The 27,745-nt window shown below is 42.2% G+C and overlaps 1 protein-coding gene across 1 annotated transcript in view; it reads right to left on the bottom strand.

The window, feature by feature from the left end:
- LOC139344057 (Na(+)/H(+) exchange regulatory cofactor NHE-RF2) overlaps positions 1-26,886 on the bottom strand; it is a 34,107-nt gene extending 7,221 nt beyond the window's left edge. Inside the window, exons 1-3 of the mRNA XM_070981976.1 lie at positions 26,175-26,886; positions 24,495-24,788; positions 4,178-4,405 (exon numbers count right to left, since the gene is read on the bottom strand). Coding sequence (XP_070838077.1) covers positions 4,178-4,405; positions 24,495-24,788; positions 26,175-26,381 — 729 coding nt within the window. The 5' untranslated portion in view covers positions 26,382-26,886. The remainder of the gene's footprint in view (positions 1-4,177; positions 4,406-24,494; positions 24,789-26,174) is intronic.
- Between the last annotated feature and the right edge of the window lie 859 nt (positions 26,887-27,745).

The following is a 27,745-nucleotide window of genomic DNA, read 5'->3' as shown; positions in this document are numbered from 1 at the left end:
TATGGCAATTCATCCATTAGCTGTTGGGACACTTCACTTTAAACCCCAAATGTGACCATCATGGCAGCACTAGAGAAAAAGTCAGGGGTTCGATAAAACCATTAGGATCGTTTGTACAAAGTTTTGTGGTAATTCATCAATCGGATACTCACATGTTTTACTGGATAAGTGAAAAAATGTGACATGATGGTGATGCATGGTAAAGTAAAGAGGATCAGCCAAGTCTTTAGGGTTCATCCTCTGGCGATCATGACAATCCAAACAATAGCTGTCTTGGTATTTGAGTCTGGACCAAACAATTGGAAAAGTGTGTGATGCACTTTCCTATATTCTTTGATGTCACCAGCAAGTTTGTGAGAGGTCCAGAGTACGCACTGTTGAGCACAGGCAGTGCAGAGAGACTGATGAGGCGTTCACCAGTGTCTGCCAAAACATCGGCAGAAAGCCGAGCTCTCACCATAGCCTTCACAATGCTCGCTGCTGATACACCTCCAGTGTAATGGGGCGTGGTGAGAGAAAAAGACAGCGAGAGACAACGTGGGAGAGAGAGACCTGTCATGGCTGTTCACCTCTCTAACAAGCTGCTGACAGATAACACGAGCTTCGTCTTGACGCATGGTCAGAGACGGTTGCAATTATTAGCATGTACACACAGACACAGACACAGACACACACACACACACACACACACACACACACACACACACACACACACACACAAGCAGCAGCCAACTAAATCAACAGGGGCGCAGATTTTTCACTCCAAACAAAACTAAAACACTGAGATAAAGTTCGAAAAGCTGGCGTGAAATCACATATTTATCAGAACACTCAGAGTCTCATAAAGTTTACCTTACAGCCTCCCAGAGGAAATTAAAATTAACTGCAATACAAAAACAGTGCAAAGCTTTATGCAAGCAGCAAACATACATTTTCTTTTCACAAAGGACAAAAAGGCAAATGCATGAATGCTTACAAGGAATGATACATAAATAGTAATAAACTACATTTCAGCTCTAAGCTCAGCAAATATTATGAGCCATCTTATTTTATTTCTATATAATATTTATTAAGATGTTTGCCAATGTATTCACATGTACATGGTGCAAATAAAACTCCTTCACTGAATTGAGTTTGGCCCGCTACTGTCTTGAGTACCTTCCTATGTCATTTGTGTGTGTGTATGTAAATGCAATCCTCAATTTATGTCTCCATGGAGAGATGCTGGGAGGTGGTTTACTGTTACTGTCATGGTGAACTGCTGGAGGATGTTCCCACACACTCTAACCCACCAACTAATGCCCCAGTGGAGCATGCCAAGCCTGCAAACAACTGCAGTTTTGCTTGGTGGTCATTATCACAGTTATAGAACCATACCAATGGTTATCCATGTTTTGGTCCATTAATGGAAGAGAAGAATGCAAGAATGAAAGATTTCCAACCTGACAGGCAGAAATTGACTTCCATTCAGGGGGTTCACACATTTCCACTGATGTGGAAGTTGTGATGAGCTAAAAATGTTGGTGTTACTGCAGATAAGATGAACATTTCACCTTTGAAATTTGTCTATAGAAACTGTATCTGTATGATAAATATGTAGCAGCTCGGCTTAGCTTAGCTTGCCTGGCTCCTGGAGGTGTCTGCTTGCAGTCAAGAAGTAGACACACTTCTTAACACATAAACCCCATTAAAACTAATTGTTATTTATTTTTCCCTCTTCATTAAACAAATGAGATACATGCTAATTAGTGATTTTTTTTTTTTTTTACCTCTGAATAGAGTAGCTATTTTCCCGTTTTTTATGCTAAGCTAAGCTAGGAGGTAAGAAAGCACACATTCTTATTTCAAGAAATGTCAAACTACTGTGTTAATGCTTTCAGTTTAAGGTTTGAGTAGCCTATACCATATTTTAACAGGCCAGTTGATAATTGGAGAGTCCTTACTAAAAACACCAGAGTCAAAACAAGTCCTGTGTTGGACACTCAACTCATTTTGGGACAAAAAATATGAAACGATGTGTTATCTTGCAGTTGTGCCACGCAAGTCTCTGCAAGCTGATTTTAGGATATTTTGTCCTGAGCTGCTCTTAAATGGAACCGCTAGCTGCCTGAAAGTTAAGAAATGAATCCAAAAGCCTGATGGGAAAATTGTCTAAAACGTAAACCACAAATACTTTCTTTATAATTCGGAGGGCCCTGAATGAACTCTGTTTAACCTCACTATCAGACCCTATTGGAATCCTGTTGGGCCTGCTCTGCAGCCTGGTCTCGACCCTGATGTACAGCCAGTGAGGGCAAAGGTCATGGGAATGAAGGGTGAATGCTGTGTGTGTACACTCAGATAAAAAACTGCTTATAATGAAAATGAGGTTACTGCCATCATGTATTTTGGTTTTTAACCAAGGGAAAGTTGACTAAGTCCTCACGCTCTTTGTCACCCACTTCCTCACCCTTCTGGAGATTTCAATGAATGACTTTTAACTTTTATGTAACCGCCACTTAAATGGTCTCTTCATTTCAGTCCTTGCATCTTCGCTCTCTGCTGCTCATTTTCTCTCTTAGCCAACACACACCCTCTCTGCCTCTATTTCTCTCTTCTTTTTTATAAGAAGAGACATACATAAACACACACTCCTGCTTCCCTCCTTCCCCATGTCTCTCCCCCGTCAGCCCTTGCGATCAGACTGATTTATAGCGGCCTCTCCTCTCCCCTATGACTGGCCTCTTCGCTCTCTCCAGTCTGACACACGGTGGAGATTGAGTCCAGGCTTCAGGTCGTGTTATTGTTAGAAACGGAGGCCTGACAGTGTAGACACGAGTGTGAGTCCTGCCATTTTAATCACAGCTGTGACAGCGTACGTAGATGAGGTCACATCTGTATTCAATCAGGTGTGGGAGAATGCCTGAAATGGAGACATTTAGACTGTCCTGCAGCTCTGTTTTTAAAGAACAACAAATTCTAATTAATACATTTTTGGACTGCTGTAAAAATTTTAAAAATCTTACATACTTACAGCCCATAGCTACTTTCCCCTGTAAAAGGGGAGGCAGTGCTGTGTCTTGGTGTGTCCTTGGGTAAATACCCAAAAGAAGGACATCTAAGTGTACATATAGAGTTATCTGGAAGTAATAGATTGAATGGTTGCGTGGAAATGTGGGCACATGCAAAATCAGTGAGTGTAGGCACACAGCAACGAACACACCTACAAAGATACAGAAAAACATGCTCCTCCAAAGTGGCAAGATGAAGACTTGCAGGAGGCCTCTGGAGCGGTTTTCTCACACCCAGTCAATCATGGTATACTCTGACATGTACCAGACTAAGTTAGAATCATTTAGCATTTGTCACGTCATTAGCCTGTGTACACTTTTCATCCCCTCATCACTCTGCCCAGCTCTGCTACGTCAACCCAGTGCATGTGTGCATCAAAACACTCACAGAATACTCACTCATTGTTCTGTGCTTGACATCCCACCACCCAATGTCCCTCCAGCTTATCACCGCTGCTGTGGAGGCTCCACCATGAACTTCTTAAGAAGCACACACATAAAACACTCCTCACTGCTCCACCATCCACCACAGACACATACTGCAAATGTTTGCATTTGTACTCAGACCTGCATCTGAAGTTGTTAGGAATCATCTGAATTGCTTCACTTTCTGTTTTAAATTGTCTTCTATTGTCATGAGTATGTATAGCTGCCCATGAAGTAATATTTAAACCACCTAAATCCATCAAATAATAAAACACGATTTGCATTTGAAACCCATATAAAAACGAAAAATATGTTTGTACTGAATCTAAATTAAAGTTGTGCATATTGCATGCTTTTTATTTCAAAGGTTATGTAACAATGGAAGGAGGTCAAGATGTTTTAAAGTGTGTATGCACTTTTGAGATGGCCCCTAAATTTTAAAAAGGCAAAATCTGTTCATATCTGAATAATGTATTTGTGTCTGTTTACATCCCACACTCATACACAGAGTGGACCAAATAACAGGAATCAACAATGACAATACAATGCAGTCCAATATAAAAGTTGAATGTGACAGCGTAAACAAAAACTGAGCCAGAGGTAGGATTTACTGCAGGACTAATGCACTGGATTGCACGGTCCTGTCAGGTGCTCCTGCTCTTATATTACCCAGACACTCCATGCATGCTCCTCTGTCCTACCTCAATCAGCCTGTCTTGTGGACGGAGCCCGGCGTGGTCTGCAGGTGATCCTGGGTCTAGGGAGCGGATGTACTGTCCAGGCCGGGATCGATCGCTGTGGAGGTTGAAGCCGTAGCCTATCTCAGACCGCGCCAGGTGGCACAGACGTGGAACGAGCTCGGACGGGTCGACTGGGGGCCGTGAGTGGGATTGGGCCTGGGTGTGGGCTTCAGCCTGGGCAAGAGCCTCCTGGAACACAATGAGAAAAGTGTGTGATTATGCCATGTGGACATCCTAATCCTCTTGCTTGTTCCTCTCAATCAACTTTGAAATAAAACTGATTTTGGTTGTGCATTAGGGTGTCAAGCACAGGCTGTAATGCTGTACATGATTATTCTGGTAATAATGCATTTGGTAATTTTTCACTGACAAACTGCTTTACATGCAGTACTGTCAACACACAAATCATTGTATACCTGTTTCAACTTGAATAATAATATTATACAGTTTACCATTTCAAAAGTGATAACATCTTTTATTTTGGGAATCATCATCTAAAGTTAGACAGCTGTGGCTCAGAATTGGAGTAGAGAGAGCTCTGTGGAGCGATGGGATCATTCTCAGCTTGGAAGTAGTTAGAAAATACCCCCAAACATTGGTATTTAGATGGCTTAAAAGCCTATAAAAGAGGTTTAAATGTTGCAGCATATGTAGTGAGATTGGGTGAGTCAGAGAGGCATTCTGCTGTCTGCAGAGCACGTGAACACAGCAGGTGATTAAAACACATAGAGTCTGATTCACTTTGGTCATTTAGCAGATAAACAAACTTTCAGTCCTCGAGGTTTCATACAAAAATGTTGTCACTTGAAGGCACCGGTGATTACTGTATTATAAGAGGATGCAATTTGACCAAATCACATTCAGCGTATCATATTGTGAAACAACTTGTCAATCATTCTTTGTTGGTAACAGATGTATTCTGCTTTATATGTTTTCATTTTGTGCTGCCATTCACTCACAGATGTCACATTTTATTATAGAGTGTTTTTCACCCTGGACTAAAGCTGTCCATTTGCAGCACATTACTGACACTTCTACCAGCCTGGATGAAGACATTTATAGAACCTGTATAATTGTGCCTTGAGCTCCACAGTGTGATCACACTGATTTACTGCCTACACACTGGGAAAAAATGTGCAGCGAGAGGGATGATAGCATGCTGGCCAGCTCTGTAACCTCAGCTGATATAAGCTGTAAGGTAACAGACAGGTAGAGTGGGTGTTGGGTGAAATATGAGTCTACATACAGTACACATGCTGGGTGCATAGGACAGATCTGCAATCATATTACGCAACATGAGAACTCTATTGTTTCCCCTGCATATGTGCAGCTACCATCATGGTCCAGCTTGAGCCTGCTAAAAATACTTATGGAGCGTGTGGGCAGGGTGAAAGAGAGGGAAAGAGAGATAAAGGTAATGTAGTGTGTAGAGAGGAGGAGATGGTTTATGAGTTATTCTGAAAGACAGAAGACTGTTTTTGTTACTTATTATTGCAGATGCAGCTTAGAGATCATTGCTGAGCCTCGATCACCATAAAAGTGCCTCCGATTCTACTCCATGACTGTAAAAAATAACACAGATGGCAATGTATAATTTCATTTCAGGCGCTGAATTCTTCAGGGTAGCAGTGATCTGGGCAACTTGCCTTGTCAAGGACGGAGAGAGAGAGAGTAACAACAACTCTGATGAATCCCTCCTGATTCTGCTTTTTCTAGCTGGAGGGGAAGTGCATGGGTTGGGCAGCAGGCGTAGATCTTACAAGGGGGAGGAAAAATATATCTCCAATCAGATGTATTAGCATCATGGGATCTGGGCGGAAGGAGAAATAATGGCAGAAAGAGAGAGAGAGAGAGGAGAAAGGGACCGAGCGAGGAAGGAGCGAGCGCGTGGGAGGACTAGAAAATTAGATGCAGTGACAGGATTGAGAAGGAGAGTTCAAGAAAAGAAACAGTAAGAGAAACACAAGATGCAGATAAACAGATAGAGAGCGTGGTACAGAAAAACAAGGATAACAGAAGTTTCCAGTTAGCGACAACAGGGAGGAAAAGAGTTTGCAGTGGAGCTCCTCTAACATAAACAGTGAGAGTAGCACAGCTGGGAGTCATTATGTGGGGGAGACGCAAGTGTCTGCCAATCTAACCTCTGACTGCCTCTCGATGCCTGTCCGCACCCCACTAATCACCCCCTGGGGCCTGTGCCATCTCTTAAAGTCTGAACCTTTGACGCTAGTGTGCATTTTGGACACTTTTGCCACTGCATGAGTTTAATTGTGGGCAGGCTGAGTGTCAGCGATGGAGGGTGGCAACGCGACCGTGTGCCCGTCTGGATGGATGCAGATGTCTGACTTGCATGTGAAAGTGTAGAGGACGGAGACTCCTGGCTGAAAAGATGTCAGGCCGAGAGGTTTGGAGTTACCAAACAACCTCTTCAAACCGAGAGGCCATCAAGTGAAATGCGGTCACCGTGTTTGTTTGAACTGCGGGTGCTGAAAACTTCATGGTTTTTGTGAAAAATATTTTGATGAGAGAGAGAAATGAGATGTAACATTTTCCCCCTTCGTCAGCAAACTAGTTTTTATTGACGCTGTCAGTTATCAGCATCAGACTTTTCTTTTCCAAAGCTTCCAGTGGGAGGAGGAGCAGTTGGAACTCCTGGGAAAACACAGTATTCATGTTTTGTTCCAGGTGCGTGAATGTGACTGCTCAAAACATGGAAAATTCTGCACTAAATCAGGGTGTGTTTCTATAAGGAGAACAATATGGAATATTTCACGCCCACAGCAGAACATTATGGGGTCTGATGGACCAACACGCGTCCTGACCTCAGTGTCCTGACTGTAGCACACTGACAGGATGTGCTGTCACAGGGACCAGTCCCATCCCATGAATTCCTTTAGTTTCCTGTCACAATCGGCCTTTGTTTGTCAGTCTCTGTGAGTACATGTGGGGGAGAGAACTGTGTACACACAGGACTTGTGTTTGACTCTGTGGTTTAGTAATTTTGATATTAGAAATTTGAGTTATTGCCACATGAATCCACACATTCACTAAACGCCACCCCCGTCCCCTGTTGTCATTCCTCTCACAGCTTTCAGTTTTCACATGGAACACAGAGAGTTAATGATAATGGAGGCAGATTTACCCCTCAAAATTCTTGGTAACGTAACTGTGTTCAAACAATGGGTTCTTGATTTCAGACAGAGGTACAACGGGCAGGCTTTTCTCGCCGACGACATTTTATCAGCTGTACCTAGCTGGCTAACTAAACTAATGTTAGTTTCATGAATTGGATGAAACACTGACCTGTTCCGCAATGAGGATCTTGTACTAGAGGTCTTGAACATCATTTTGTGGCTACATGTCTATAACAATATAATAGCAGAAAGTTGAAAGACCGACTATAAAGCTGCATGTTTCAGGAAAGTCAGCATCCTCACTAGTTGATGATCCATGTGGAAAACAGGGAAGAAAATAAACAGCATTGTTCTTGTATTGGAGTCTAAAGCTAGTTAGTCCTTGTATTATAAGTAAGATCAGAAAGAAGTAAGATCATAATCCTGTTTACATTTAATTTTAAAGATTTGCATTTAGTGAAGTGAGACTGCAAAACTGTCATCAGGCAGGTATTTTATTATAATTTAGCACTAGTGGCATGTCTACTTGTGTTTGTGACTGTATGTATAAGCTTTAATGAGACCAGTCTGATGTTTTTTGGTATATAAGGGCATACCAGCTTACATGTTTAATATGCGTGTCCATGTGCACACACGCACATGTGTATATTTCCCTCTGCATGCGAACGCTGGCAGTGATGTTGGCAGTTGATGAAACTAGATCGCAGCTTGTTGAATAATTGAGCGGTGGCCTGCTGCGATGGATGGATCATGACCGCTGTTAACCCTTTCACAGCCAAGGATCATTGGCTCACCGCTGGCTCACGACACAATGAAGTGTTTTGTGTGCTTTTATAAGTGTTTTAACATCCAGTGTGTGTGTATGCATGCGTGTAAGAATTTTTGTCAACAATGCTTTCACTTGCATGCTCATAGGGGATTATCGTTAACTTAATATCCCCATTCTGATAAATCAGGAGCTCAAGTTTCCTTTGAGCCTGAAGTCAGAAGTATCCAGGTTTTCCTGCTGAGTATGGTTTGTTAAGATGTGGCAAGGTCTGAAGCACGACTAAGAGTGCCAGCAAATAAGATCTAAGGAACTATTTTCAGCTTAACGTGTGTGCACTGCAAACACACTCACCACTGCGGATAGATTACCAAATTATCGATCAAAAACACCACAATTACATGTGCATCTACTGAATGCAAGTACTAGGTAAAGTAAGGAAAGTGCACACATGTACTGAGTGAATTGAAAAGTGAGTCAATCAATGGATGGCAACAAGGAAGCATTGTGAAGGAAAATCCAATCTCCTGTTTAACTATAAGCGCATTCATCAGTTTTTATTCCATGGCCCTGATGTAACTTTTTATGACTTTCCATAACCCGACCAGAGCTCTTCCATGACCCAAAAACAGTATCCCAGTTTCAATGTTATTTTTCAACTTGGAAATAGTTTACTGGAGTCGACAGCCTGTATTCCAGCTGGGTGTGCTATGCAGAAATTACCATAAAGCCCAGAGTCAAAACAGCTGAAAATACTGACTTCTGCTGCAATAAAGAGTCACTCACATTGAAAGATACATTCAAGTCTACTCCTGTAATAACTGACCATTTATACTTGTTTCACTTGTGTACGAAGTACTTGTCCATGTGTATACAAAGCATCCAAATGATCCAAGTGTTGTGTTACATTCAATAACGTTGTAATTACAGTTTTACAAACATACTGCCTTTCATACGCGAGCTACTCTAACTAGCGCAAAGCTGCTGCTCCACCAGGATGACTTTTGCCAGAGACATGCACCTTTAGTCTCAATCTGTAATTCAATTCATTTCATGTATGGAGCCATCAAGTGCATATCTTAGACTTTTAATTTCAAAACAATTCAACAAGAAACACTATCAGTTCAATTCAAGCTTTTAATCAACTCACAGCATTTTAGTGCAAGTGTTAGCTTATGCTAGCTGACTTCACCTGACAAAACCAGTTTGCGACAGCTTGCTTTTGTTTCCCACTGTGTGAAATGAAAAACCAATTGCTTCAAAAATACAAAGAATTTTGCTCACGCCCGCCATCCTTCATGTTGACAGCAACAGTAACAGTAACTACGGGAGGTGGGGCTTAATGAACAGTCAACAGTCTGATATGAGCAATGGTTTGCTTCCTACTTTGACAGTGTAATTAGTGCCTGATGAGTCAAAATGTGCACATCAAACAAAAACACAACCTTGTGGTTGTACACCTCCACCAACCAGTCAACTGCAGTTTACATCCGTGTCTGTCCATACTCATGTAATAATAATAATAATACATGTATGATTCCAGTGAATAATTTCTAGTGAGAAACATGCTGTCTTCACTTTGAGACTCTTTTTCCAAAGCAGTACAGAGGACTAACAGAGAGCTTCATCACGTGGTGCACCGCCAATCACCTGAAGTTCAATATTAGCAAAACCAATGAGGACTGCAATGCTTCAAATATGGATGTTGCTGCAAAGACAGGCACAAATTGTGAAACAAGGGAGCTTCAAACACATCTTCAACCCAGCAGCACAGAAGATCTAGTGATTAGTGTCACCAATTCAGTATCGGTCACAATCTCCCCTTCTGGTCCCGAGTTATGGTGTTGAATAATGGCCATAATTTCATCATTTAATGTTATGAGACATTTGTGTGAAATTTTGTCAAAATGAACATAGAAATTCTTGAGTTATGGTCAAAAACATGTTTTGTGAAATCACAGTGACCTTTGAACAACAAAATCTAATCAGTTCATCCTTGAGTCCAATCAACGTTCACATGTCGCATTTGATGAAATTCCCTCAAGGCGTTCCTGAGATAACACATACGTGAGAACGGAGTGGATTTGCATTATGCCGGTGAAGTACAAACAACAGTGGCACATAGGACTTTTGGTTATGTCAGGGCTGATAACCAGCTGCCATGAGAACAGCAGTGGAACCAGTGGAACCAGTTCCATCTGTCAGAGAGAAGAAGTGTGGCTTTTTTGAGTCTTCAAAATCACACAGACACATAGACCGCATACACACCTTATCTCTAGATTTTAGAGAGATTTTAGTGTGAAGAGTTTTGTGTGTGCTGACATTGCTCTGTGTTTGCGTGACAGCATGATGCACAGACTTCATTGCTTTACAGAAGTATCACCAAAGCCCATATGAGGATGATTTAAAGTTTTTTTTTTTTTAACCAAATTAAGAAGATTTCTGTGTGTCAGGCATTCTGGCAATGACAGCTCTACCCTCAAACTGTTAGTGTGCATATGTGCATGTGTGTCTTCCCCACATGCAGCTGCTTCAAGTGTTGCTCAATCAGAGAGGAAAAAGAGCCGATCTGGCCAGTTCCACGTGGGCGAGAAAGAGAGAGATCAGTGGGAAGGAAAATGACAGGCAGCTGGAGAAAAGCAGAGAGGGATTTTGGACCTTGTAAAAATAAAAATGAAGGAGAGGGAATAGGGGGAAAAAGTGGCAGAGGTGAGCAACAGAAGAGAGACGAAACTCAGGAAGATAAAGAGAAATAGGTTAGACAGAGGGGGAGATGATGCACAGCATGAGGAGGACAGGGAGAAAAGCAGCACCGGAGAGAGCGCAGAGAATATGAGAACACGAGGACTGGCCAGAGGGCTCAATAACCAACAGTTTTCCCCACTGGTGTTGTGGCGTATTGCGTAACAGCACTGTGATACGAAGGCTTGCTGAGTGTGTTTGTGTGTCCAGCTCTGCTGTACCAGGACAGGACCTGCTGAGATCTGTTTACAGTGTCCCCTGCTCTGCTGCAGAGTGTGTATGTGTGTGTGTGCGTGCTACCTGCTGTTTAAGTGTTTTCCTGAGATCATAAATCAGGAGCGAGTGAAAGAGAGAGAGGAGTGTAAAAACAACAGCGAATGAGCCTCCTGGAAAAAAAAAAAAAGATGGGGGGACAAAGTAAGGAGCAGGAGCCAAGCAGCAACATGATCAGATTGGAAAACTGATATTTGTCATGGAGCATACTGTCACACTGTACTCTACTCGCCAGAAGCCTGGGTTGATGGATGCCACAGGTCCAAGATTATTTCAAATAAATTTAGTGGATTAAAAGAGTAGTTTGGCATTTTCATGGGATATATCCCCATTTTAATAAATCTTATTTGCTTTCTTGCTGAGAGTTCAACATGAAGATTGATACCACTTTCATGTCTGCATGGTTAGCGAAATATGAAGCTGGAACAAGCAGCCCATTAGCATGACTGAAAACATGTGGAAACAGCTAGCTTGGCCCGAAAGCAACATCTTCCTATCTTGTCTTCTTTTGCTTTCCTTATGCTAAGCTAAGCTAACTGGCTGCTGGCTCCAGCTACATATTTATCAAGAAAGGGATGGTGTGCCGTAAAAGTCTGCATACTGTAGCTGAACTTGTCGCTATGACTCGACATGCTGTGCTGTCACAATGCCCCCGAGTCAAATCTTCATATCCTGGTTCATTCACCAGCACTAATGAACGTGGCGTCTTCATGATGAACTGAAATACAGCACAAAGAACTCAAGTTAACTCGCACATTGCTTGTCTTTGTTCTTCGCCGTCTTTGTGTTCTGTTGCAAACTGTCTGCTTTATGCCATTGATTAAGCTTCTGAAGGCTTAATCAACGTAATTCCTTTATTTCACTGCCACAACCCTCAGAAAGGATGAGCTGCAGGGATGCTACTCCCAAACATTTTTCAGTTTTTAGAGGGCAGTTCTCTTAAAATAGACAGAGGCAACATTTCTCTTTCCCTTCCAACTTTAAAGAGAGAGGCATCAGTGATAGAAGGAAAAGAGATTATGTGCCTAGTGTAGGTCCAGAAAAATATGCATTCACTTCCTTGGATTCATGAATACAGCTATCAAGAAAGCAAACAGCACTTCATCAGCCAGCAACTGCACTGTAATGCTGAGGGAAAACTTACAAATGAGCTGTACAATTATTCAAACTTTTGCAATACTGAGCTAAATATTCTCATGAATCAGACATAGATGTTGATGTTTGTTGTCATTTCCCACGTGTTCACAATGCCTGCAGCTCAACTCTCCAGCTGACTGAAAAGCTGCGGGTCTGAAGCAGCCGATCGCTGCAAAACTCTGGAGTGCAAACATGTTGTACAGGGCGTCATAGCTTGAGGCTGAACTGTCACATGAGCACAGATGAGCTCACGATGGATTCTTAAGGCACTCAGCTTGACTTATTACATAAATATTAGCACAGAACAATAGCTTTCATGCTGACAGGATTTCACTCTGCCTTCCCACAAACCTCCAGTGTGTCACATCATGCTGTGAAGAAGTCTATATTTTAAAGCAGACAGGTGCTTTTCTCCCAACTGACCCAACATGTGTGATACAAAAACAATGAGCCTCGGTGATGCCAAAAATAGTATTTAACTAAACACATTTTTGTTATTTCACAACAGACATTGCACTATTCATACTGTGCATATTAAAATGTTTATCTGTCCCTTGAGGGTTTAAAGTTTGAACTCTTGTACGTTAACACTGCAGGAAAACAAGTACAAAATCCAAAAAAGCCATACATTTTGATTTAGTGATCCAAACACCCACTTCCTGTGTCACAGATCTCAAACCAAAGAAGTGAAATATGGTGGAAAACATCTATCCTCTGGAGAACCCTTTGATAAAAGAGTGTTTCAGCAATGAAATGTGTGAAAACGTACTGTACATGTGCACGGACGTTACTCTTTCAGCCCACTGGCTACATTAACCAAATGCTTTGCTCCGCAAAACGTTAACATACATCCAAAAACAACTTAATATTATTACTGTTCTGCAAGCTGCATGAAATTCAATCAGATATGTCTTGTTGCTGCTGGTATTTCTTGGCTCTGGTCGTTCTCAGGTCAGCTGTGACTCTGAACAGGCTGTGTGTGGAATCAGTGAGAGAGTGTTACTAGGGATCTACACAACATACTGCATCAACGTTTTTGTAAAGATGACAAATTTAGAGAAAATCCCTCTTTTTTTTCCTCATTGTGTTCATTGTACTCTCCTGTGAGCAGCCTCGGCTGTGTTTAAACCTCAAACAACCATATTTAAGACTAAATAGGACCATAATGAAGCTACTTTTTCATTATTGTATGACTCTTGATGCCAACAGTGCTTTGGCAACACAAGTGTTCGCACATGTCACCCTGATGCGGCCTTTCTGTGAGAGGGAGCTCGGTTTTAGTTTCCATGAGAACCCACTGTCTGAAGTTGATTGAATTTTCCTGGACCTGTTTCATGATCCACAATAGCTGGTGGACTGTGAAGAAAGAAACGACTGAAAAGCACAAACAAACCATCCAAAATGAGATTTAATGTCAATGTCAGAGTCACATCAACATACATTAAAACTGGATCTTCCCCTCATGCCTGTGAATTAGCAGCGTCTCAACATATCCAGTTTCATTTTCATGTCACGAGGAGGTTAGTGAAACTATGCAAAAACAGACAGAAAGAGAGAGAGGGACAAACGAAAGACAGCAGAACAACAGGTGGTTTAAACCCCTCTCATACACTTTCCCCATCTGCCTCTCACCGTCTTTCTGCACTCCATTCTTCCTTAATCTCCTTAAACACACGTCAACCCTCCATGTTGTGGTATTTCATGTCTTCTTTCTCCCTCAAATTCTGAAAATTCTTTCCCTCTTTTCTACTTCATTTCTTTGTTTGAGCCTTGTGTTACAACACATGTAGCGAAGTGGCTGCAGAATAGAACGTTTCTGCCTATTTGCATTTAAATGTCAGTTAAACTGTGTGGGCTGCTGGCGATGCTGATATATTCAGCAGTTATGTGCTGGTGTGTGTCACGGATGAGGGAAGGAGTTTTTAAAGGTGAATGCAGCGCTTTCTTCTTCTCTGGTTATTTCAATCTATCATTAGATAAATTTGTTTTTTTTCTCCATTAAATTCTTGTCAGTTTTTCCCTCTATGTGTTTTTCATGTGTGTGATAGGACAGCTTGATGTTGGTGATGTAATGTGTGTGCGTGTGTGTCCACACCCCTGTTATCAGCGTGTGGCAGATATCTCTCCTCCCTTGGCTGGAACATAAGACTGAGAGAGAGAGAGAGAGAGAGAGAGAGAGAGAGAGAGAGAGAGAGAGAGAGAAAGAGGGAGAGAGGGGGGGTGACAAGGGTAGTGAATATGAAGTATTAAAGGTGGTGGCAATGTTCTTTCTTCTCTTTAACCTTCTCTAAAAGGCTCCTTTTCAAGACAGAGTTGGTGTGTGTAGAATTGAAACAGTTAATAGAAAAGCCCTTCAAGCCATTTTCTAAGCTGGTTTGAGCATCTCTAATGGCAAGATTCACTGATTTTCTTCGCCTTCTGTGATGGGAAACTGAACATATTTGGGTTTTGGACTGTAAAGCTAACTGACATTAGCGTATTGCAGATATATCAGCATTAGTGTATGTTGGCCAATAGCTAATTATTTTTGCATAGAAATCCCAAACTAGGTGTGAGGCCTCTCATCTGCCAAATAGTACTGACACCACCAATAAAAATCTAAGGATCTGTATCATGATTCATTGTTTATTTTATGTATTTATGTAAAAAAAAAAGGCTGATATATCATAATCGGACATTGATATCGGCCTCCTGCATCAGTTCAAGGATCATTTGGAGATGTCACTTTGGACTCTGGGAATTTGTGATGGACATTTTTCACAATTTTCTGCCAATCCGACAATTATTTGATTGATGGTAAAAATAACAAGCAGATTAATCAAACTGAACTGTATACATATGAGGCATCACAGAGAGACAAATGTGCTCTGTGAAAGAGGCCTCACAGATGACACCAGGCCAAAGATTTACATAGCTGTGTGTGTGCGTGCGTGCGTGTGTGTGTGTGTGTGTGTGTGTGTGTGTGTGTGTGTGAGCAAGAGCCAACAGAGAGATATAAATTTCTCTCTCCCACTTTCTAAGCATAATGAATCAATTAGAGGGCAGTCCTGTCTGCAGTGACGCCACACATATCCTTCCCATACTTTAATGCACACAAACCTCACTTCATACACACATACACACACACACACACACACACACACACACACACACACACACACACACACACACACACACACACACACACACACACACACAGTATACATAATTTATGGGGACATTAAATGGTTACCCTAACCATAACCAAAACCACTACTTGCCTAACCCTAAGTTTAATCTCGGTCTTCAACCTACTACTCTGTCCCCATAAGGAAGGTGGCTGTGTAACCAGATTGTGTAACCAGATTTCTGCCCCACAACATGAGGGACACACACACACTCACACAACCTAAACCTCTCCCTCAGTGTGTTAATTTACTCAAGCATCTGTAGAATTCCCATCCCATCTTCTCGACTGCCACAACCAGAAAAGGACGGCTGCAACTAAACTGATCCGAGATGCTGATGTGTGAGCTGAGTGAAACTCAGCAGGGCCAGTGGGACATTGGGAACAAACGCTTGAGTGTGCTTTTTAAGGTGTGTGTGAACACTGCGTGGAGGGATGTGTGGGAATGTACGCTGGTTCACAGCTGTGAGTGCAGCAGTGAGCAGATGCAAACTGAACATGTGTGAACTGGTCAGGAGGAGTGAGGATGGCGGCCGATGGAAAAACCTGTGAAACGGCACAGTTGTGACAGTGAGGCTATAACCAGAACAATAACTATACACTAGCTTTCAAGGACTTGTCGATCAGCAGTAACGAGGTCTGGCCGTGAAGAGTTTCTCACTGCCTGCCTCTCGAGCTCTGTGTCTTTCCAGTGTTTGTTACTCTTTCTCTCTCTCTCGTATTTGCTGGCAATGCTGTTGTTGTGTGGGTGGCACAAAGATCGATCCTCGGCCTGGCTACAGCCGACCTACGCTCCACTGGTATTCCCACATCCAACAACTGATGGTTAAAAGATGAGATTAAGAAAATGGAGAATGAGAAGCAGAGTGAGTGTATGTTTCAGGAACAGATATGATTTGTTGGGATAGGTCCCAAAATCCAAGGGTTGTAGGAACTGAAGTTACCAGTTTTCAAAGGGATTTCATATGGAAGTCCCAGATGATTCAAAGATGGCAGCCTGTTTTCCCATATTCTGACCCAGTAAGGGCTACACAAAAGTAGTGCAATCTATAAATAATGCTGACAATTTGGGTCAAGCTTTTTAATTGCTACAGCTACAATTTGTGGACAGGAGTTCAGCAAAGGAATGTTACAGCTTCAGAGGCTAATCTGTATAATTATGGTTTAAGGTTACAATTATAATAAACTTTATTTGTATAGCACTTTTATGTGGCACAAAAAACACTGAATGCAGACAGGCAGAAAAGTTATAATATAGTAGTTTTTGGTAGGGAATAACAGGGAAGTCAGTGAGGTAACAAGATGAGTTTGATTTTAAGTGTGTTTTCTTCAAGCAGAGTTTTGTTCTGACGATGAGTGCAGGTACATACTCACAAATGTATGCTGGAGCCAGACCATGGAGTGTTTAAAAAGGCCTGAATAAAGCCTTAAAATCACTTCAAATCAACTGAAAGCCAGTGCAAAGAGGCTAACATTTGCGTTACCCAACCAGGACTGAAATAATAAACTGACAATCAAAAGTTGGATTAGTGACAGAGATAGATCCTACATTTCTGACGCTAAGCTAACCAGAGGGAACCAGGTGATCAGATTTTTCTTCACTAAACTGGAGGGCATTATTAGACTATTAAGGTTGTTATTTGTTTTACAGATACATAAAGTGCTGTGTCATTGGCATAGCAAAGAAATGTCAGGTTTATGTATAACTTGGCCAAGCAGAACCATGTAGATACAAAACAGAAGTGGACCTGGGACAGAGCCTTGAGATACACCACCGCTGAGAGGGGCACCAAACTGATGGTAAAAGATTAACCACTCAACATTGTCTGTAATATTGCAGTGTCTCTATTTTAGATTACAAATGAAGATGTTAAGATTTAATGTATCAAATGCAGAGCTAAATTCAACTTAAAATCAAGGCCAAACTTTCAAGCATTCTTAGTGCTGCTTTGCTTGACAGCCAGATTTAAACTTGAGATCGTGGACAAAGAGGTGTTCCTTATTATTTTAAATCAAATTATGCAAACACTGTGACTTAAGCGATGACACAGTGACACAGACATTTCCTGTAGAGGTCAAACAATTACTTTTGTTGGTCAAGTCAAACTCTGTGTGCAGAGAGACGATCAGATCAATGTCTTCTGGGTTAACAAACATTTGAATATATTAGCAGTTCTGCATGTGGAGATAATATATGGAGATAAACAGCTGTGCTCACTCTCTCTCTCTCTCACACACACACCCACCCACACACATTTAATACAATACACTCAGTTGTGCCTGTCTCTCCTAAATTATCTAACTAATTCAACGCTTTCTGTTCCCCAAATGCACACGCCCTCTTTCCCCACTTGTGACTCTTCAACATCCTACAGGCCATGGTTTTACTCCAGGAATTTGGTTTACTCTCTCTCCTACACAGACACACAGACACACAGACACAGACAGACACACACACACACACACACACACACACACACACACACACACACACACACACACACACACACACAGAATTCAGACCCCTGCATCGTGATGTAACACAGTTGGTATTTGGGGGGGATGGGTCGTCTTGAACACTAGCTCCAGATGTACAATCACCTAAAAACAAAATTTATGCAAATTCATATTTCATCTGCTATCTTACGTGGATGGTATTATTCCAATGATGTGATTGGAAACGTTTTGCTTGTTGACGCCAGGTTAAATAAATGTTAAACAACTGAAATGCCTTCTCTTTGCCAAAAGGAAACACTTGAGGAAGATTTCTGACACTGTCCATGCTGCCACGTTAACGTCAACTGTACCGCTACCGTTTGGCCCTCAAAGTATCACGCACAACCTTGAATGCCTCGTTTGTCAAGGCAGCAAAAAACAACCTCGGATTTGTGTGCCCCGTACAGCACATCTGGAAGACAGGCAGAAATGGAGCACAGATTATCACACAGGCTGAAGTTGTGAGTACCTCCAGACGACTCTAGTACTATGTGCTGATACATTACAGCCGACAGGCAACATCTTTTCCCTATTATCCTGGGCAAAATGAGAACCTGAGTCAGGGAACAGGACAAGCAGGGGATGCGAGGGAGCCTCACCTGAGCCATCAACTCATTTTGTAATCTTAGAAATTAATGGCCAGAGATGATTGTTTTGGTAGCAGGGGCCCAAAGACCACAAACCAAAGGGACAATTAAAGAATAATGTGCCAAACAAGTGACAGTAACATGACATTGAACATCGTTGCAACATCTGTGCAGAGATGGAGGAAAAGCAGAGACAGAGATCAGAAAAAAAGGTGTTTACTACAGTTATGGGTCTATTTAGTGCTGAAAATCATGTGTGCATGAGTCTGATGCAGCGTGTTCTCGGGGTTCACTACTGCTACAGCACTCATTTTTCTTCTGTTTAATGTCAGCAAACGCATCTCTTATGTTTCTCTCTCTCTCTCACAGATGCATGAGTGTTACTATTTGTGTTTAGTCAAGTCTGACCCCATGACCTCAGGCCCTGACCCTTAAAAACTGTGCTCTCTGTCCATGGTTTTCTCACGCAGATCTCTTTCACTCAAATGCTACAATCACAACTCCAGAGGATGCACATGTTTTAGTAATTAAAGAAGTTCTCCGTAGGAGGATTTTGTGAAAACTGTTGGGACTCTCTGGTGTAGTTCATCTCCATGTTGGACTTGTTTATTCACTGCTGGTGTTTAGATGGAAATCAAGAGTTTGTTAAGGTTTCACCACCTGTGACACATGTGTGTCCTCCCATAGCAGAGCTCAAATATGCACATAAACTTGTACCCCCCTGTGAGCAGACACACACACACACTGAATAAAAAACAATATGTGATCAATCTTCATACGTCACACATAGCTGTATTACATTCTTGACCACAAACACAAACACACACCCCTCCTCTCTCTCTCACTGTTTTAACAGATGTGTGTGTGCGATCTACAGGGAGCAGATGATCCCTAACAGGCCTCTGCAAATCCTTCACATGATGTAGTGAAGTTTATTACAACACAAAGTGCTGCTCACATGTTAGTCTGTGTGCTAGCAGCTGGGTCGATCATCTGGACTACTGCGTACTGATTTTGTGTCTGACTGAACCAAAACATCATATGAGCTCCAAAACTCTTTGAAACAACCTCATTTAAAGGTCAAACTCATAATGAACATACCAAAGATAAAACAGAGAGACTGTGCCCAAAGATCTGCATGCATGACTCTGCAAAACTCATCTCCTCCTTTTCCTCTTTGCGACTCCTTTCCTTTTTCACAGACTCCACATTAATCCTTCATTTTGCTTAATTTTGTCACATGTATCTTTCCAGCACACTAATCCTGATGCTGACAGTTACCATAGCAACTGTTTTCCGTGTACTTCCTAACAAGCCCGGTGTTATACCAACCAGGAGTGCAGCGGGACTGGAATGAACAACAACAAAAGACCACAATATGTTTGTGTGAGCGATGGAGCCCTCGCCACCAACAGAGAGGGAAAATTCAGGCCACGGAGAGGTGGGAGAGGAAAGCACCAGAGACAATATCTCCCTCAAAATGCAGCAACATCTGTAAAACGAGCTCGGAACATGTCTGTCTCTATGTGGATGTATGTCTGTATGAACCAAAAACCAAAACAACAACAACAACTGATTGTATATCAAAATTGCTGCAGATTAATATTTTGTGCTTGTGTGCTGTGTGAGTTAAAAAAAGGTTCTGCTGAGAAAGTGACAGCTGACACTTTATCTTGAGCTTTCATGTGAATGGCACTCCCACATGTGCGCAAAGGGAAGTAAGACAAGCATGGAGACAGCACTGACACCTCAGGTGTGTGTTGAAGTAAGATGATACATCTCAAACTATGGTCATAATGTTCTTGCCCTTGAAGCGTCTCTTCCTTTCTCCCCGGAACAGGCACAGGCATACTCCAGCATCACTCACTGTGTTAAATGTGTTCCAAGCACTCTTGCCAACGAGCAAACGATTGAGCAAGAAACTGTTTGAGAGACAATAGGTAAGAAAAGGACTGAACAGAGCTCATGCTTCAATCTCATGCAATTTCCTCTGATCTTGTCACAAGAGGTGGACTGAGAGCAAGACGGTATGTCTTTAAAATGTTGTTTACACTCAGAGGTTTAGAGGTTTACAGCCCACTTCAATTTACTTGGCTTTCAATTTCAATGCACCATATACACACATAGCTATGATAAACTGCAAAGTGACAGACAATGCATCATTCTTTATACACACAATAGATTTCAAGGTGAAACTACACCAGCCTACACGCTGCTTTTCCAGCAATTCTCTTCTTTTCTGGGTTTCAAAGTAGAAAAAACAAACAACAAAGTTGATTGATGGAAAATAACTTTGGTTTGACGAGAACAACAGCCAGGGCAATATTTGATGTAACTTTAAACTCAGGGGTTTTCAGAAGGCTAAAAAAGGGTCAAAAGAAGCTAAAAATTAGTGAGATGCTCAGTGATGGTGGCCATTGAGTTTTAATGTGAAATGACAACAACAGAACAGCTTTTGGCTATACACAAGGCCATACCCTTACCTTATATGAGGTTTTGTAATTCAGTGTTAAGGTCTGAATATTGAGTTTGTGAAGTGCACTTTGAGAAGTGCAAGTCACACTGAATCTAAAAATATATCACTGTGTGTTAAGATTTGAGTTTAGATTCAGTGAGGGAGGTCAGATTTTGCTGCAAATTGCAGCAACCAGACTTTTAAAGCAACAGAGTTTTAAAATACCTTCAGTGCCTCCACGAGATGTGTGTCACAGCCGCTGCTGCAGCTCCAACTGTTGACCGTGTTGACAAGCAGACCAAACTTCAACAAAATAAATGTCCCTTTCACTTCAGGCAGTTTATTTACTTCAGAACTGTCTCTCTTTCTCCATCACCTCTGCCGTGCCCCCCTGGAGAGCCATGCCTCGCAGTTTGAAAACCTCTACTTTATAGCAACATTCACTCAAAGTGAAACAAGATGGCAGCAAACGCACAACAAACTCAGGCAGTATGAACTGTTGTTGTGAGGCTTAGTTAATCCCGCTGTCAGAGTGGTGGTCAGATGTTTACAGACAATTTTACAGTCCTCAGCAGATTGCAAGGTGCTGAAAACATATAGTTCACAAAGACATGACCCAGTGTGCACACCCCCACCACCGCTGACGTACTGTCACATGCACAGGCATCACCAAGAACCATAAAACCTCTTCAACTCCCCCCACCAAACATTTGCTTTCCCTGCTCCCCTGCCCCAATGAGAGGGGCCCATTTCCCGAAACTCCCTCCAACAAAATCTTCCAAGGTTGTTATTGGCTGCTCTCATTCTTGGGTTTCCTTCAGTCCAAATGCTGGCTGCTCTCTGTCTCGCCATCTCTGCCTCATTCCATTTTCTCCTGCCTTTTCTTGAAAATAAAAGTATGCAAAGAAATCTGCTGCTCTCAGCAGCCTCGCTCTCAGATGCTCAGACTTTTCCAGCTTTGGACAACAAGACAAAGAATTAGGAAGAGCAATGAACGCATGTTCTTATCAGCAACGATTGTTGGCTTGGTGATGAATGGTTTCATCACTGATCAGTCTGTTTTCCCCTCTGCTTTTGTTGTCGTAATTACACTACATTGATTGCCAAAGCTCCTTGTCAGCCACATGGACGAATGACTACTACACACAAGACATAATATGCTGTATCAGCCTGCAATGTCAACACTGAGTCTGCATATTTGCGGTGGAACAGCTTCCTTTGTGTTGGGATGGGAAACGGAGACATCCAACTGTTTGCAGACTATCAAGGTACCAATGGAGTGATGGCTGTGAAGGTTTCAGTGCTCCAGCTTGGGCAGGAGGTAGTTTATGGCCAGTCAAACTTCCCTGTGTAAAGGAAATTGTTTAACATCAATGTTCCAACAGAAGCTCATACGTTGTCTCCAATTTTCCTGCTTTTGCACAACTAATGCCTTCTGGCTCATCCAGCTAAACTTTCTTTCCATTCTTTCATTACAGTCATTAAAGTCTGAGAGAAAGAGAGAAATGAGAAACCTCTAAGAATTTCCTGAACCTTCGCTGGGCCAATTCTGACCCCATCGAGCACTGGGATCTCTCCCCACAGGTCGGGAAAAGCCAGAGCTGAACAAAGACACACTCACACATTTAAGACTTTAACTGATCGGCCCTGTCGCTGCTCTTGTAGAAAAAGCTCTTGAGTGGCGCTCACATATTGGCAGGGCAAACCTAAGTGAAAACACATGTTGTGTAAATGCAGAAAGCAGAAGTTGAGCGGTCTCCTCTCGCTGTAAGGGACCATGTGAAACCCAAGCTGATCTGATCTTTGCCTTCCAGGAGAGACAGAGTGGACGGAAACACATCCTGTTTTCCATGCCGACATCGACTAATCAAACAGCGAAATGTAAAAAAAACAAAAAAACATAGAAAACAGAAATGTATCAAGTGACTTTTGGGGGTTATGCAACCAACTGTGACAAAGAGTGTGTGTAAATAAACACGGGAAGATGAGACATGAATGGCCTGTGAGAGAGAATTCCCTCTGGACTATCATTTCACAATAAATGCAATATCTATAATAGGAAGGCATTCAGAAAATCTCCCAGTCAGCCGTCTTTATTCATATACTTTTTACGATTTCTGTGGATTTCCTGTTCTGCAGAGCCACCGCGTTGTCCATTGCCAGATTCCTACCCTCTGACGGGTCCCACCCTCTGACCTCTCTCGCCCCCTTTGACCTCTAACATAACATCTGGAAGGCTTTCAGCTACCCATGTTCTTTTCTCAGGACACACACACATTCATAGACAGACACACGTACATGGAAGACTGCAGGACAGGATGGAAACTTGCATGACAGCTACTAATCTAATCTGAAACTGGCAAAGCAGCCAGAAAATCTGGGGTGAAAGCATGTCTGAGTCACTACCTGCAATCTGTTTGCTAATACTTTTAATATTTGTAACACTTGGTTTGAGACTTGACAAATGTCTAAGAATACTTTGTTCGAGTGTCTGAGAGAGCCTCTGTTTTGAGGCTTAAAGTACTTATTGTCTTTGTCATGCCTTATCATCTTGTATGCACTGATAACTAACTTCATATTAACAATTTTTTTTTCTTGCTGAGGCTTAGATGAGAGGATTGATTCCTCTCTAATGTCTGTACACCAAATATGAGGCTATCATCAGCAGCTGGTTAGCTTAGCACAAAGACTGCGAACAGGGGGAAACGACTAGATTGACTCTGCACAAAAATCTGCCTACCAGCACCTCTAATATATAATATATTGTATTTGTTTAATCTGTACAAAAAACAAAGTACATAAATGACATGTTGTGGTTTTACAGGACTCTAGGAAGTGATTGCATTCGCCAAGAATAATACCCACAAATAACCATCTATAAAACCACGACTTGTCTTTTTCACAGTTTGATAAGCTAACCGGCTGCAGGTGAAAGCTTCATATTCACTTAGCAAGAAAGCTAATAGTGTACTGTCCAAAATGTGTTTAAGTATTCCTTTAAGTCATTTTGTAAGTAGAAAAAAATATTTGCTGACTTTCTTTTGTCTTGTTGATTGTTAAACAGAACGTCTTGAGGTTTTGGACTGCTGATTGGACAAAACAAGCTTGTTTTTGTTTTGCTTTTACTATTTTCAGACACTTTATAGACCAAATGTTTTATCAGTTAGTCCAGAATAACCAACACTTACCCATAATTAAATAATTGTGGGTTGCATAATTGTATTTTGAGGTCAGCGCCCATGAGCCAGCAGGCTGGGACCCAGTGGACTAAATAATGAGATATTTGCAAAACAGGAGAACCTCACATCTTAATGGATCAATATCCCTTATAGATCCATCTATAGATCCCCCCTTAGAAATCCTGTTGCATGAAGAGCAAATGTTGAACCAACAAAAGCATTTGCAGAGAACCACGAGAGAGTCATCACAGTGAGCAGAAAACAAAGATGATGATCACGATGGTGACAGTGTTGATGCCATTACTCTTAATCCTACATGACCTGCTGTGGTGGAGGGCCTTACCTTCTTTGTAGCCTTTGATGGTGACCTCCTGGTGGGCTTCTGCACCTGGCTGCTCAGCGTCACCGGCTGCTTGGACACCGAGCCGTTCTCCCGCTTCTTGCTGGGGGAGGATGGGACCGAGGAGGGTGGAGGGGAGGGGGAGGCTGGGGGAGTGGAGGAAGAAGGAGGCCCGGCCGAGAGGACGGCCATCTCCTCTGTTGCTGTGAGGCGCAGGCTGCGCAGACTTTCATGCGTCTCATGGTCCACTACGAGCAGCCTGGTCTCATTGTCCATGGCTTTGATCCGCTGTACCACCTGAGGGGTGGGACAGGATGGTACGACATGTGATTATAATTTACTGGTGACAGAACATAAGTGTCACAGCACAACAGTTAACTCCACAATATGGCTGCAGAAAACCAATACAGACTGGATCTAGAATAGAATAGTCCAGTCATATAATATCTGGTCTCTGGTCTCCAGCCAGTGCTCGAACTTTATTCCAAAGCATTTAACACATTCACACTTTTTAAAGAGATGTGGATGTGCAGCACCAAAAACTGACCAAAATACATGTTTTTAAATGTGTTTTAAATGTGCTTTATGTATCTATTGATGAACCACGTTAAAGGAAATTCTCTGCTCTTTTGTGACAAACAATAAAGTTATTTTATCTATCAGACTGTATGAACTGAAGGAAGTCAAACATTTGATGGAGATAGTAGTGATAGTAAACTGTAATCATTAATTTACAACACATATTTTGTAGAAACATCTTCCAACATACTGGACAGAGAAAATATTTATTTCAGATGTGCTTTCTAACAACTAGGCGAACATCATTATCTGACAAAACAAGCCACTGAGCAGGATTATGATGCCCGATCACCCTTTGTGTTTGCTCAAAATTAAAAGCACCAGGGCAGCAGAATGGGTCTGAGAGTTTCAAACACAAATAATCAACAGGTTTGTTTTTCTGTCTCTGCTGCAACGAGGTTACAGAGAAACCTAACACACACACACACACACACACACACACACACACACACACACACACACACACACACACACACACACACACACACACACAGGTCGTGTTCCTCTGTGTCTGTAAGGTGAAGAAAATGATTATCTGCGCCTGCTGTCCCTATCTGACCACCAGCCAACACACAAGACCACATGAAACAGAGGTGGAGACACTTTGTAAATGGTGTCATGTACAGTGACTGATTTCTATTTAGATAACGAGGCATCTACAAGACTTAAACATTCACCAGTGACTGGCTGATTTTCACCAGGAGAGAAGCGAATGTCTGGAACAATTATGCAGACCGACAGTCCTTTCAGCCTGCAGTCAGTTAAACTTTCCTCCCAAACAAAGGGACAGTGCAGGTTAGTCACATGGACGGGACTGAAAAGTTCAACTGTGCCAAAGACAGATTTTTAATAAAAGTGACACTTGGTTTCACATGGGCAAAATATCAGGGCTAAAAAGTTCAGTGTTTCACACTAATAACTCGCACACTGTTGTCCTCATCACGCCAGGAGGAGGGTGATGTGGGTGCCTGGCTGCCCTGATGGTTGATGAAACTGTCCCATGCTACGCTGTGTCAGGATGCACGCACCGGCCAGTGTGACCTGTTGATACGCGCTCCTCCTGCAACATAAGGTTTTATCAAATGTGAATGCACATCTACTTACCTGGTGGTGTGTCTCTTTCTCCACGTTAACGCCATTCACTGCAACCACACGGTCCCCGGCGCGCAACCCCGCCGCCTCTGCTGGGGAGCCGGGCTCCACTTTGCGGATAAATTGTCCGCTCTTCCCTTTCTCGCCATGCAAGTGAAAACCATATCCGTTCTCCCCTTTTAACATGAGACAAAGCCGTGGTTTCCTCTCGCTGGTCATTTCCCACTGTCGTTAGAAACGTCCTGCAGTGTTCACTTTAAGTATGATAATTAAAATGCGAAGAAGAGAGTTTAGGAGAGCGGGCGCACGGCTAAACTTCCACGGAGCGAAAACATATCAGCCCGACACGCACGCTGTCCCCCATACTTGAACGAACGAAATCCCACTGTAAAAAAGAAATGTAAAAAAGAGGCAGCAATCAGAAAGTTTTAAGAAAACGATGCGACCAGTCCTCCAGATCGTGTTCTGCGTCAAGCGCACTGCTGGCGACTCCAAAACTGATCCGTCGCAGCACGCACAGACTTCAGAGCCTCCACCAGAGCATCACTGAAGAAACTGCAGACGTGTTAAAGTCGACAGAGATCCCCGGAGCTCACCTCTCCCTGGACATTTATCCATAACAACTAGTCGGAGAATACACATGCACAAACTGTAGTTTGCGCAGCGATAGAGCTTTGTGCGCAATAGCACCACCTCCCTCCATTCCGGCTACCTGGTTGTGTCTGCGAAGAAACTGAAATATTCAGGGCAGAGACAGCAGATTGAAAATGACACAATACTGCCCCTGGGTGGTCTGACGAGGGCGATGCCAAAGTGTATCAATGTAAGAAAGTATACAATTACTCTACACTATAATATGGCCTATGAAAGAAATGATGATGATAGTTAACTGAAGTCTCAATGAACAAGATTCATCATTAACGTTCATTTAAACCTATTTGAACCTTTAACCATGAGACGTGTTCCTGTGGATTTCCTGGCAGGATTTGTGCCATGTCCTTGATTAAATCAAAATTAATTGGAAATATTAACTGAATCTGTAATAATGGTTGATTAGTATAGCAAAAATAAGCTGATGTTTAAGAAGAAAATAGGATAGATCGATAATTAGTTGAATATTTTGATTACCACCGATGATATCAACAGTTAGCAATAAATGAATGCAGTGTTGTAGTTCTTCAGCGTGGCTGCTAGATGGCGGTGAACGCTCATGATTCTATGTACACTCAGCACACACAGTATTATTTTGAAAAGGTTTGACTTCCGATTAAACCGTTCAAAATAAAACGATCTAATATTGGACAAATGATGATGATGATGGCTGACAATAATCTGTAACAACATTCATTCAAGTCCCGTTGTCATTCTTAGCAAAGATTTTGGAGTTAAAGTCAGTGTGATGAACAATGAATGTGGTCAATGTTTGCATCCGACCGCTTCAGTTTGGCCACTTTTATTGATTTTGAATGTATCGTTTGTTGGCCATTATTTCTACCTTGATGCTGCAATGATGTGGGAATATTTCATCTATAACCTGCATTTTTTTCATGGGTAATCATTAACCACTGATCCATCATGTTTAT

The sequence above is a fragment of the Chaetodon trifascialis genome, chromosome 15 (genome assembly GCF_039877785.1).
Source record: "Chaetodon trifascialis isolate fChaTrf1 chromosome 15, fChaTrf1.hap1, whole genome shotgun sequence".
Lineage (NCBI taxonomy): Eukaryota > Metazoa > Chordata > Actinopteri > Chaetodontiformes > Chaetodontidae > Chaetodon > Chaetodon trifascialis.
Note: the sequence above shows the minus strand (reverse complement) of the source record. Positions and strands in the feature narration are given on the sequence as shown.